At 56.0% G+C, this 12,203-nt stretch overlaps 1 protein-coding gene across 2 annotated transcripts; it reads left to right on the top strand.

Moving 5' to 3' along the window:
* The first annotated feature begins 4,168 nt into the window (after window positions 1-4,168).
* On the top strand, window positions 4,169-9,960 carry CPXM1 (carboxypeptidase X (M14 family), member 1). 2 transcript variants are annotated; one of them, XM_004687345.1, is made up of 14 exons: window positions 4,169-4,340; window positions 5,532-5,693; window positions 5,801-5,910; window positions 6,038-6,177; window positions 6,266-6,356; window positions 6,748-6,898; window positions 6,982-7,070; window positions 7,486-7,609; window positions 7,688-7,884; window positions 7,970-8,149; window positions 8,232-8,307; window positions 8,704-8,843; window positions 9,387-9,489; window positions 9,589-9,960. In XM_004687345.1, exons 1-14 carry the CDS (start codon window positions 4,169-4,171, stop codon window positions 9,840-9,842), a joined length of 1,989 nt encoding a protein of 662 aa, XP_004687402.1. In that variant the 3' UTR covers window positions 9,843-9,960. The 2 variants fall into 2 exon arrangements, with proteins under 2 accessions (XP_004687402.1, XP_004687401.1); XM_004687344.1 differs by having other exon boundaries at window positions 8,232-8,529.
* Window positions 9,961-12,203: the final 2,243 nt, after the last annotated feature.

The raw sequence follows: 12,203 nt of genomic DNA, 5'->3' as shown, positions 1-12,203 counted from the left end.
TGTTTAGGGAGGTGGGTGGTGTTTCAGATACCTGGGTTTCAGAAACAGCGTGAAGCAGGTGAATGAATGTAAGAAGGCTGGAACACAGTAACCTCCAAGCTGGAGGTTAAGGTTACCCTCTGAAAATGAAATTAAGGACCACATATGTGTTTTGAAAGGACAGGTCACCTGGAAAAGAAAACTTTTGCCTCTGATAATGGCTGGTAGTTAACAGAAGTTCAGCACAGCTCGGCTGAGTGACTTGGGAGGCAAGAGTGGAGATGGGCTGTCACTGAGAGAGCTTTAACCCTTGTTACATACCAGACTTCGAGGGAAACTGATGGGGATGGGGTGAGGGGAAGCGATCAGGCAGTCCCCAAGGGAACAGTAAGCCATACTCAGTCTCTGTGTCTTCCTCTAGCAGGTCCTGCACAAAGACTCACGTCTGGTGACCTTGACATCTTTGGTGGTGACAGGCTCAAAAGTCCATAGGGTCTTGCTTCTGGTCCTTGGGGCCGTTCATTCATTCATTCTTGCTTTGGCTCTTCCCAGAGCAACAAAGCAATGCTCACAAAATTCTGAGAGAACAGGATTTCCAGTCTAGAGAAGTGTGTCTGCGCAAATGATTATCAAGTATGAAGGTAGAATAAGACATTTCAGGCCATGTAAGTTTTCAAAAATTTGAACTTGCCTACATTCTTTCTTAGGGCGTTATGGGAGGATGTGCTTCAACAAAACAAGGAATTAAACTAAGGGACAGTATGGAATTCAAGAAACGAGGCCAAGCCAGAAGAGGGATGGTGAGATTGGTCTGACACATCAGTTGTATTCCTTGTGAAGAAAGCAAGTAACCCAGCCTGGAATCAAAATTGGGATTGATGCTCCTGGAGGAATGAATTCAGAAGAAAATAAAATTGATTGATTATCTGCTGCCCTTGACATGTTCACAATATTGGTAATTTCTGTTGGAAGTTTTGGTACTGAATTAGCAATTGGTGCCTAGAAAACCACAATAAAACAAAGTAATTGCTAACTCCAGGGAACATACAAGCACACCAAAATATGACTCCATGATGGGAAACCCACGAGGATTACAATTGAGATGAAAAAAAAATGTACAAAATGATGTAAAAATAAATTATTATATGAAAAAAGTACACCAAAATATTTGCATGGTTTTAAGTACTGAATATCGACTATAAACAGTGATTTAATTCTTTAGAGAGGATACAATGAGGAGAAATGTATGTTTCTATACTTGCACATTTGTGTTTGGGTGTGTGTTAGGAAAGCTAAATCCTTAATTCCATAGTAAGAGATCCACAGATAATGTTATCCACAGAAAAATCAAGAAGTAGCATTTGAAACATTGAGGGAAATACAAGAAGAATTAAAAGTGAGAATGGAGAAATGTTGAAAAGAGTCTTCTGTTTCAAACCTAAACATGCAAAACTATTTTATAGTATTTTGATGAAACGACTTAGTTTTTAAAAAGCAATTCAGTGTAGGGTCATATCGTGGGGCTCTATCCTTCCAAAATGAATGAAATACCATCTTCCTCATGTTCTGTGGATATACTCTGTGGCTTGAGATTTGCATGGATGGCATCAAACACCACCAGACACAGGAAGTTAGAATATCATGCATTTTAGATGGAGGCACTGGAAAACTCCCAGGCTTCTCAGCCTGTAATGTGCACGTGAGTCCTGAGGCTGAAACCTCTGGGGATCTTGTCAAAATGCACATTCTGATTGGGCTTGGGGTACTGACTTCATATTTCTAACAAGATCCCAGGGGACGCTGATGCTGTTGATCCTCGGCCACATTTGAAGAGCAAAGTTCTCGAAGACAGTCATGAGCAGAAGAAAGGCAGCTGGGGGAGCTGGTGGTGAGGGGAGGATGGAAGCACTAGTGGGAGATGCCTCCCTGTGCAGCTAGGTGCACAGGGAATGCCTGTGGAAGCAGATGGCACTGAAAGGCAATCTGAGTGGTGAGCCCCTGACCTCGGTGAACATGTACAAAACCCCTTACAGATGGCTGGCACAAAGCAAACTTAGCCACCAGGACTCACAAGAAGCAGGTTTAAAGCACTGGTGCTGACTCAGTGCATTTGTACCCCAACGCGGAGCCCCCCCTTGGTAGCAAGTCAGGGGCTTATGTACACTTTAGTTTCTACAAGGTTCTGGGTGGGTCTGCATGGCCAGATATGACGCGGCTACATTCCAAGAGGTAAGTCGTACAGTTGCACACCAAGGAGTGAGCGGTCATGGGACTGCTTAGGTCCATTCTGCGTCATGGAGGTACATGGGCTAACCTGAGGCAAGACTCAGATCAGGGACTGAGTTGCATACCAGAAACTGAGCAAAGATGATTGCTAAGGGCCCCAGGCTGCTTACCTCAGGTGACCATGCTTCACTGACACACCAGGAGAGTACTCATGCCTGAGTAGCTGGAGTAGATGGGAGCCAGGGGAGAGGTCAGGGAGATGAGACTGGAGAGCTGTGGGTGAAGAAACTTAAGCCAGGAGGAATTCATCATGATGAGGCTGCTATGGGGGCAGGACTTCAGGATGTGGGATCTTCAGGAGTCAGCGATGTCCTAGCTCCCATATGAAGGAGGTCGTTCACAGCCCTCAGTGAAACTTAGATGATGTTGGGGGCCAGAGGCAGGGAAGTAGCCAGGTGGGCTTGTAGCGGGGAACAACCATCAGGGTCTGTTCAGGCCAGTTTCTATTTCCACCTGAGGTGTCCTAGCCTCTGCCCCCAGGAAGGATTCCCCACAGTACCTGTTGCTTCAGCTGCACCTGATTCTGCTCTATGCTTTGGGGACCCTCTGCTTTGGCATCCCTTAAGTTTTTCTGGGACCTGACAGTGGTCATACAGGCTGGGCATTCCAAAGTGGGACCCTGACCTGTGTGGGCATGGTAACTTCCTTTCAGGGACTCACTGGCCCTCTCCACAGAGCTCAGAGGGTGACCAGTTGCCTGGAGGAGCTCCAGCCATGCTCTGAGGCTGACCCTGCTGGCAGTGGGCTTCATCCAGGATTGCTAAGGCGTATTCCTTCCGAGAGGTCTGGTTAGATTGGCCCACAAGAATGATACCCACTGCTCATTTTAGGTGGCTTACTTTGTTTATATAGACAGTGGCACGAAAAATATTTGCTCAGGGCTGGGTGTATTCCAGAGGATTCCTGACCTCCTCTGGGCAACACTTCTTAGGTGGGAATGGCAGTATCTCCCTCGCCTGCGCCTTGGGGGGACAAACCATTGGCCAGAGCACAGTGGATTCACCTTCATTCTTGTATGTTTGTCCCTGGAGTGGGGGGATCCACAGGGTGGGTTGAAGGGGAGGGTCTTGCATTTTGGAGTCCTGGGTTGGAGAGAAAGGAAGACAAGGGGGAGGGCAGGACCAACATCAAGCCTCCGCTGCCCCTCCACCCCCGCCCCAGCTAGGCGAGTAGCATCAGGCTTCTTTCCTCTGGTTATATAACCCCAGAACGTGGCAGCCAGCAAGAAAAGGAGTAGGGGAGGGGAGGGAGAGAAGAGAGGAGAGGCGGGATCTGGGTGACGGTGGGAAGGGCTGCCTCTGGCTGGGCCTGTCTGGCTGTCCTTTAGCAGGATTCCTGGACACCAGCCCTCCAGAGTCCCCAGTCTCCCGCCTCAGTTTCCCTCCTTTTTCGGTAGCACCTCCTGGCAGGGACCTCTAGTTCTGGAGAGAGCTCCCTCTCCGGTTCTAGTCTCCTTCCCAAAGTTTTCAGCTTTCCTATCTTGGCCATGTCAATTGGCCGCTGGGAGCCTCAGTTTACCCGTTTGGAAAATGAAGCTTGAGAGGCCGCGCACAGGTGCAGTCCCACACTTTAAGGGAGTGACCAGAGGGGCTGTGCCTACCGTGAAGAGGGGTGCTCTGGGAGGCCAGGGAGCTCCGGTGGCCAGAGAAGGAGGGGGCGTCGTTGGGTGGGGAGACCTCCGGACGGCCCCTCTCCGTGATTCCCTTGATGCACCCCACCTAGTCCTTACTTACTCCACTCCTGGGTGGGAGACCAGCGACCAGGCAGTGGGCGGGCCGAGGCTGAGGGGGCGTGTGGCGACAGCAGGAAGGGGCGGGGGGCTCCCGAGCACCGGGCAGGAAGAGACGAACCTACCTACCGCGGGTCAGTCGGAGCCCGCTCCTCCCCACTTCTGGACCTCGCCATGTGGGGTCTGCTGCTCGCCCTGGCCGCCTGTGCGCCTGCGGTCGATTTGGGTCTGGGGGCGACCCAAGCCTCTGTGCTAGGCCTCGCGTCACCCCTGGCCACCCAGGCCCCAGTCTCGACCCCCGCCCCAAGTAGCAGCCCGGCACAACTGCCCACGGAGAAGACGAACGGTGAGCTGCGAGCGGAGGGCCCCCTTCTTTTCCGTCGGTGGTCCCACCTCCTGCCTCCCTGGCGACCCTTCCTGCCTCCCTCACTCACTGGCTCGCTCACAGGCTCAGCTCACTCCCTGACTCCCTCCCTACTCCTGACTCCCTCCCTACTCCTGACTCCCTCTTTCCCTCTCCCCCTGCTCACTCACTCTGGGCCTCCTGCTGACTCAGCTGCCCCTGTCTTCTGCAGCTCTGCTCAGCCTTCCGGGGACTGCCAGGGGGTTGCTACTCCTCTTTCGCAGCCCCCAGCCCTTCCTTTTTCCTTGGTGATGAAACTGAGACCCTTCCTTTGCTGAGACCACACCAGGAGGTGGGAAGAGATGCAGGAAGAGACGCAGAAAGAGCCCTGTAGGAGAGGGCACAGCTAGAAGGAAAGAGCCAGGAAAGGGGGCTGGGGGGCCACACTCTGGCGAGGCTGCCTGGGACCGGGGCACCCCGGGGGTGGGGGTGGGGTGAGAAGCCAGAAGCCTGCCTGACTTTCCAACTTTGCTGGTTGTGGGAGCAGAGGGCGGGAAGGCAAGCGGAGGCAGTCCAGGAGGGCTTCTGAGAGGAGGCAGTTGGAACTATGTCCTGAGGGTGAGTATCTCTGAATTCCTTCCCTGAAGGAAGAGAGAGGCAGTTTGGAGGAAAGAGTGTGTGCAGAGGCAGCAGCTCTGCAGGTACCTGTGGCCCTGGAGCGGGACACCGAGGACCTAGTGGCACCTGCGCTCGGGCTGAAGGGTGGACACGGAGCTCAGCCCAGAGGGCATACCCAGTGAGGGAGGTGGCATGGGGGCTTCGGGCATGAGGGGGGGTCAGAGTCAGGGGAGGGTCCTCCAGGAGCACGTGGGCTGTGCTGGGAAGAGACAGTGGCCATTAGCAGTGAAATCAGAGGTGAGTTGGCAGCCAGGGCAAAGGCCTAGAGGTAAGGAACCAAATAGTTCCCAGTGGCTGGGTGCCAGAGGGGGTCAGCGCTTGCCCAGCAGGTGGTCAGGCAGGAAGGGGAAAGAGCCAGCAAGTGGCGTGAGGCCGGTTGGGATCAGACTACACGGTTAAGCCACACGCAGGTGCTTGTGGGGCCTGCCATAGGCTTGCAGGCTTCCTCGCACTGGCAGGCCCCTGCCTGGGGTTTTATGTTCTTCTCACTCCCTGCTGCGCCTCCCTGGCCCCCAGGGACTTCAGAACAGCATGTCCGGATTCGGGTCATTAAGAAGAAAAAAATCATCGTAAAGAAACGCAAGAAGCTGACTCGCTCCAGACCCCTGGGGACAGCCAGTCCTTCACTGACCACCAGCCCCGCGGGAACCCTCGACCCTCCCAAGCAACAAAAACCAGGTGTCTCCCCCACTGAGGTCCCGCATAGCTCCTGGCCTCAGGGGTGTGGGCAACCCTCCCACTGGCCCTGGGTCTGGTCCTGTCTCACTGCTCTTTCTCTGCACCAGACTGTCCCCCTCTCGGCCTGGAGTCCCTGCGAGTTTCAGATGGCCAGTTTGAAGCATCCAGCAGCCAGTCCTTCGGTCTTGGACCACACCGGGGACGGCTCAACATCCAGGTCAGCGGCCCTGGCTCAGAGCAGGGTGACCCCTAGACCTTGCTGCCTGTCCACCTTTTTCCCACGGACACGACCCATCCCACGCAGCTCAGTCAGGCCTGATCGCTCGTCCGTCCTGTGTCCACAGTCAGGCCTGGAGGACGGAGACCTGTACGATGGGGCCTGGTGTGCCGAGCAGCAGGACACTGAGCCCTGGTTTCAGGTGGATGCCAGGCACCCTACCCGCTTCTCAGGCATTATCACACAGGGCAGGAACTCCATCTGGAGGTGAGACAGGCTAGCTCCGGGCCCAGAAGTCGTGAGGAGCGGGGAGTCCTAGGGGTTACTGATGACATCTCCTCACCTCTCCTGCCAGGTATGACTGGGTCACATCATTTAAGGTCCAGTTCAGCAATGACAGTCGCATCTGGTGGGGGAGCAGGAACCTCAGCAGTGGGATGGATGCAGTGAGTGGTCCCGGGGTACCTGGGGGTTGGTCTCTGCACCCACTGGCGCATGCTGGCCTGGACTGGGGCTCCCCTGAGGAGTTGGGAGACTTGCATCCCAGGAGAAAAGGGGGTGCTCTCTGCATGGTGCTACCCAGGAGGCAGCTTGGGAGTCTGCCTGCTTCTGAACATGCCTGTGTCCTCCCAGAGACTTCCACCATGGTGTGGGTGCCCTTCGTGGCACAGTTTCCAGCTGGAGCACCCCTCTGGTAGTGGGCCTGGAGTCACTGCCTCTCTGCCTACCTTCTCGTGGCTCTGGCTTGAGTGGGTTTGATGGTGAGCTGGGAGGCCTCAACTCCTCCTTTGGCTGCCGCCTGTCAAGCCGCCTCACCAAAGGACTTGATGCCCCTAGGTATTTCCTGCCAATTCAGACCCAGAGACACCAGTGCTGAATCTCCTGCCAGAGCCCCAGGTGGCCCGCTTCATTCGCCTGCTACCCCAGACCTGGCTCCAGGGGGGTGCCCCTTGCCTTCGGGCAGAGATCCTGGCCTGCCCCATCTCAGGTGGGCAGTCAGACAGGGGCCAGGTGGACAGGCTGCACCCTCCACCGCGAACTCACCTTTGCTGTGGCCTTGCGCTCTGCCAGATCCTAACGGCCTCTTCCCTGAGCCCCCTGTGCTGGCATCCTCTGACCCTCTGGACTTCCGGCATCACGACTACAAGGCCATGAGGAAGGTCAGACATAAGGGCAGTGACCAGGCGGACTAGGAGGAGCCTCTGCCTAGCTCGGCCCCTGCCCACCTGCCCACCAGGGCTCACCCTGCTACCACCCAACCCTCGCGACTCCCTCCCCTCTGCCGCTCACCTTCCTCTCCTTTTGGCCCCTAACCTGGCGTAGCTGCTTCTGCTCCTGATGTAGTTCTGTGCCTTGAGTTCCTGCGAGGGTCCAGCTGCGCACCCTGACACTCAGCCCCTTGTGATGCGGCCTCCCCTGTCCTGACCCCCGCTTCTCCGCTGCTGCTCCGTCCTGTTCTGCCTCATGGTGCCTCCTCCTGTGCGCCCCACTGGCTTCTCCAAGTCCTTCCAGCTCTGCCTGTGCTCTGCCCTCTGGGCCCTCCCATGCCCATGCCATGCTACACTCTGCCCCCAGCTGATGAAGCAGGTGAACGAGCAGTGCCCCAACATCACCCGCATCTACAGCATTGGGAAGAGCTACCAGGGCCTGAAGCTGTATGTGATGGAAATGTCAGACCAGCCTGGGCAACACGAGCTGGGTACTGGCTGAGGGGGTGAGGTGGGCCCAGGGCGGGGTGCGGGCGGGAGGCAGCTGCGAGCCCCTGTGTGTCTCTCAGGGGAGCCCGAGGTACGCTACGTGGCCGGCATGCATGGGAACGAGGCCCTGGGCCGGGAGCTGCTCCTGCTCCTCATGCAGTTCCTGTGCCTTGAGTTCCTGCGCGGGGACCCCCGGGTGACCCGGCTGCTCACCGAAACACGCATTCACCTGCTGCCCTCCATGAACCCTGACGGCTATGAGACGGCCTTCCGCCGGGTAGGTGACTGGCACGAGGGCTCCCTGCTCCTTCCGCCCTGGTGCCCGGGGCTGGCTGAGCTGGAGCAAGCCTTTCCCCTGCCAGGGCTCAGAGCTGGTGGGCTGGGCAGAGGGCCGCTGGACCCAGCAGTTCATTGACCTTAACCACAACTTTGCTGACCTCAACACACAACTGTGGGAAGCGGAGGACGATGGGCTGGTGCCCGACACTGTCCCCAACCATCACCTGCCGCTGCCTACTTACTATACCCTGCCCAATGCCACTGTGAGTATCTGGGGGCAGGTGACAGCCCCCACCCTGGGGACTCCCGTCCCTTTCCTGCCTCTCCTGACCTACCCTTGTCCAGGTGGCTCCAGAAACTCGGGCTGTGATCGAGTGGATGGAGCGGATCCCCTTTGTGCTGAGCGCCAACCTCCACGGGGGCGAGCTGGTGGTGTCCTACCCCTTCGACATGACTCGGACCCCGTGGGCTGCCTGCGAGCTCACTCCCACCCCAGACGATGCTGTGTTTCGCTGGCTCAGCACCGTGTATGCTGGCACGAACCGGGCCATGCAGGAGCCGGACCGCCGGCCCTGCCACAATGAAGACTTCTCCTTGCGGGGCAATATCATCAACGGGGCCGACTGGCATACAGTCCCCGGGAGTATGTGCCCAAGGGTGGGGTTGCCCCCGGGCCCCAGCCCTGCCCTGGTAGGACAATCTGCTGTCCTCTACAGCACTGGGCTCACTTCCCACTGGCAAGTGTCTCCCAGAGGAGGGCACCAGAGGGGTGGGCTCCTGTGCTGCCCCCTGACTCCCCGAACCTGTGGTACCCTAGGCATGAATGACTTCAGCTACCTACACACCAACTGCTTTGAGGTCACTGTGGAGCTGTCCTGTGACAAGTTCCCACATGAGAGTGAGCTGCCCCAGGAGTGGGAGAACAATAAAGAAGCCCTCCTTACCTACCTGGAGCAGGTGGGATCTGAGTGCCCCTCTCCCCTGCAGAGTTTGACTTCCTCAGGGGTCTTTGAAGGTCCAATACCGTGGGTCAGGCTTGTTGGCATCAGGTTGCCTCAGAGACTTGCCAGGAGGGTGGCATCTGACAACATCAGTGGGAGGAGACTCTGGGGGCCCACAGGGTGGTCCACAGAGCTGCCCAGGACAGTCTCCTGTGGGCAAGGGTAGGCAGGGCCTGTCACCCAGTCATAGCTGCTTCAGATGCCACTGGGGCTCAGGAGCCTTCTAAGGGCTCCCTAAGTGTGACTTCCAAGGGTCCCAGAGCCACAAGCCCAGTAGCGAGGGTCTGCATTGTGGAAGCCCGAGGATAGGCCCTTGGTGTTTATAGTTCTCCCGGCCCAGATGCCATTGGTCACTTAATAGGTCTTTTATCAGAGTACCAGCACCTGAGAACACAGTAGACTTCCCTCCTTCATCAAGTTCGCAGGGGAACAAAACCAAAAATGAACTGAAGGGCGCTCTCAGCAGAAGGGCCAGGGTTTCGCTGACCTTCCCACACAGGTGCGCATGGGCATCACGGGGGTCGTTCGCGACAAGGACACAGAGCTGGGGATTGCAGATGCTGTCATTGCCGTGGAGGGGATCAACCACGACATAACTACGGGTGAGTGGCTGGGGGTGGGTGAGTGAGGGCCCACCCCCACCTTAGGGTGGGTCAGAAGCTGAGGGTCCCTGGGTCCTGATCTCACCCTTCACTCCTCAGCCTGGGGCGGGGATTACTGGCGCCTGCTGACCCCAGGGGACTATGTGGTGACCGCCAGCGCCGAGGGCTACCACCCAGCAACACGGAACTGTCGGGTCACCTTCGAAGAGGGTCCCGTGCCCTGTAATTTCCACCTCACCAAGACTCCCAAACAGAGACTCCGAGAGCTCTTGGCAGCGGGGGCAAAGCTGCCTCCAGACCTGAGGAGGCGCCTGGAGCGACTGAGAGGACAGAAGAATTCACAGTCCAGCTGAAGAGCCCCAAGGGCACGGGCAGGCTGGACCTGTCCGGAACTGAAGCGGGAGGATCTGGGAGGGCGGGCGAGTGGGGAAGGGGTTCCTCGGGCTCATTAAAGCGGCCTGGCACCTCAGCCACCTCCTCTGTGCTGTGTCCCAGACCCCCGCCCCTCAGCAGGGCCTCGGCTCTCCTCCCCTAGCCAGCATTATTCCGCACGCTCTTGGACACTTAGCTGCAGAAGGAACTGGGAGGGGCACCCTCCCCCCCAGGTTCCTGAAGTTAGGGTTTTAGCTGTACCCGTCAGCAGTGCTGCAGGTGTCACTGTGGCGAGTAACATTCTGTAAGCACCTGCTTGAGGCCAAGCAGGGGAAGGGTGAAGGGTAAACAGCACCCCTAGACCTCCGGGGATGCCAGGCAGGAGAGGGTGCGGTTGGGTACAGTGTGGGGCAGGCTGGGGGCCCAGGTGGGATTTATACACAGCCAAGGGTGTCTTAGGAGCGGTGATCCAAGGGCTTCGGCGGAAGGTGGCCGAGGGAGGGGTGTGAACAGGGCCAGCTCCAAGCAAAGCTCCTTGGAGACAACAGCTGAGAGGGCTTGAGCTGGTTCCCGGCCATGGCTGGAGCGTGTGGGTAAAACTAAGATCCACCAGTTTCTTTGAGACTAACTGACGGGGAACTTATGTGTCAGTCTGTGTTTTGCCAGGAAACTTTTTTTTTTTTAAAGATTTACTTATTTATACAGATAGAATGGGGGCATAGGCCAGAGGTGTGGAAAGTGAGAGGAGTCACCAGAGACAGAGTGGGGAGCAGAGCAGGCAGATCCACTGAAATACATTGCTGAGGGGAGCAGCGGGCGGGTCAGGAGAGGTCTGCCGCGCCATGTGGGTCACCCCCCTGGCCAGGGATCAAACTCATACTGCAGCTGCTGTGGATAGCTTCACAGTGCTGTGCTTTAACCTGCTGTGCCACCAGGGAGGGCCGAGGAAAACAATTCTTTCTAGTATCTCAAGCATGGGGGAATTTCGGCTGAAAGTTGGAGGTCAGGGTGTTCGATGAGCTAGATGAGGAAGAGAAAGGTGTTTTACCTAGATAGCAGAAAGCCGCTGGCTGATGTGGGCCACTGCTGAAGCAGGTGTCACTACCATCACCTGAGCCATCTGCAAGCATCCTTGATCACGCCTTTGGTCACTGACCATGGCTAGCGCTAGAAACAGAATAACTTTGTCCTGCTTTCTAATCTCCAGCCTAGGATGTCCACTGGCAAAATCTAGCGGTAATCTCGCTGGCAAGGAAGCAGCTCCCCTACCCTTTGGAGGAGCCCGGGGGCCCACAGAGGCAGGACGGGGGAGCTACTAGCAGGCAAGCCAGGACCCCGACCCACATACGTGCTAGGTCATCTCTGCCCACTGCTGGCTGTGTGCGTCTCTGTGTTTCTCGGTGTCTCTGTCTCTGCCGCTCTTACATTTTCATTCTCAGATCATCAAGAGGGACTTAGTGCCGCGTTACCCTGCATCTTCTCCCCTGAACCCCAACTCCTTTTGTGCATATCACTTTTTTCAAAAAAAATTTTTTTTATTCATTGAAGCTTAATATGCCAATTGAAAAATGCATTTAAGTGTACAGTTTATTGGCCAGAGTGTGTGTAAACACAGGGTGCAATTATATACTGCAAGCAACTCATTTTAAATGTAAAAGTACCTTGAAAGTAAAAGGAGGAAAAAAGAGGTACCAGGCAAACATGAATCACAGGGTAGCAGAAGTGAATATCGTACTATCTGTAAAGTTGACTTAAGGACAGAGAAAATAAGCAGACAACAGAAAGGGCTATTAGATAATGGTATAACTGAACACACCCACTTGTCTGCTGGAATGTTCCAGCGGCTTTCTCTCTTGGGTAACCTCGAAACAGCTGGCTCAGTGCAGCTAAAATGGCCTGAGAACTGGAGGGGAGGGCCTAGCACACCCAGCCAGGGAAGGGGACAGGAGGTGCCTGTCGCTACAGCATTGTCAGTGAGTTCCTGGGGCCCAGTATCCCCCCAAAAGATGTAAAGTGACCTTAGAAGGAGGACTGTCTCCTGTTTTAAAGATTTATTTATTTACACAGAGAAGTACTGGGGTACAGGCCTGAGATGCAGGGGTGGGGGTGGTGAGAGGATTCACCAGAGACAGAGTGGGGAGCAGAACAGGTGGATTGATGAAGTACACTGCTGAGGGGAGCAGCGGGCGGGCCAGGAGAGGTCTGCCGCGCCATGTGGGTCGGCTCCCTGGCTGGGGACTGAACTCGTGCAGCAGTGACTGCAGACAGCTTCATAGTGCTGCACTTTAACCCATTGCACAACCAGGGAGGGCCCTGGGGCTTCTTTTTATTTTATTTAAAAA

The sequence above is a fragment of the Condylura cristata genome, unplaced genomic scaffold (assembly GCF_000260355.1).
Source record: "Condylura cristata isolate star-nosed mole 26May11 unplaced genomic scaffold, ConCri1.0 scaffold00022, whole genome shotgun sequence".
Lineage (NCBI taxonomy): Eukaryota > Metazoa > Chordata > Mammalia > Eulipotyphla > Talpidae > Condylura > Condylura cristata.
This window is presented reverse-complemented; position numbering and strand designations above follow the sequence as displayed.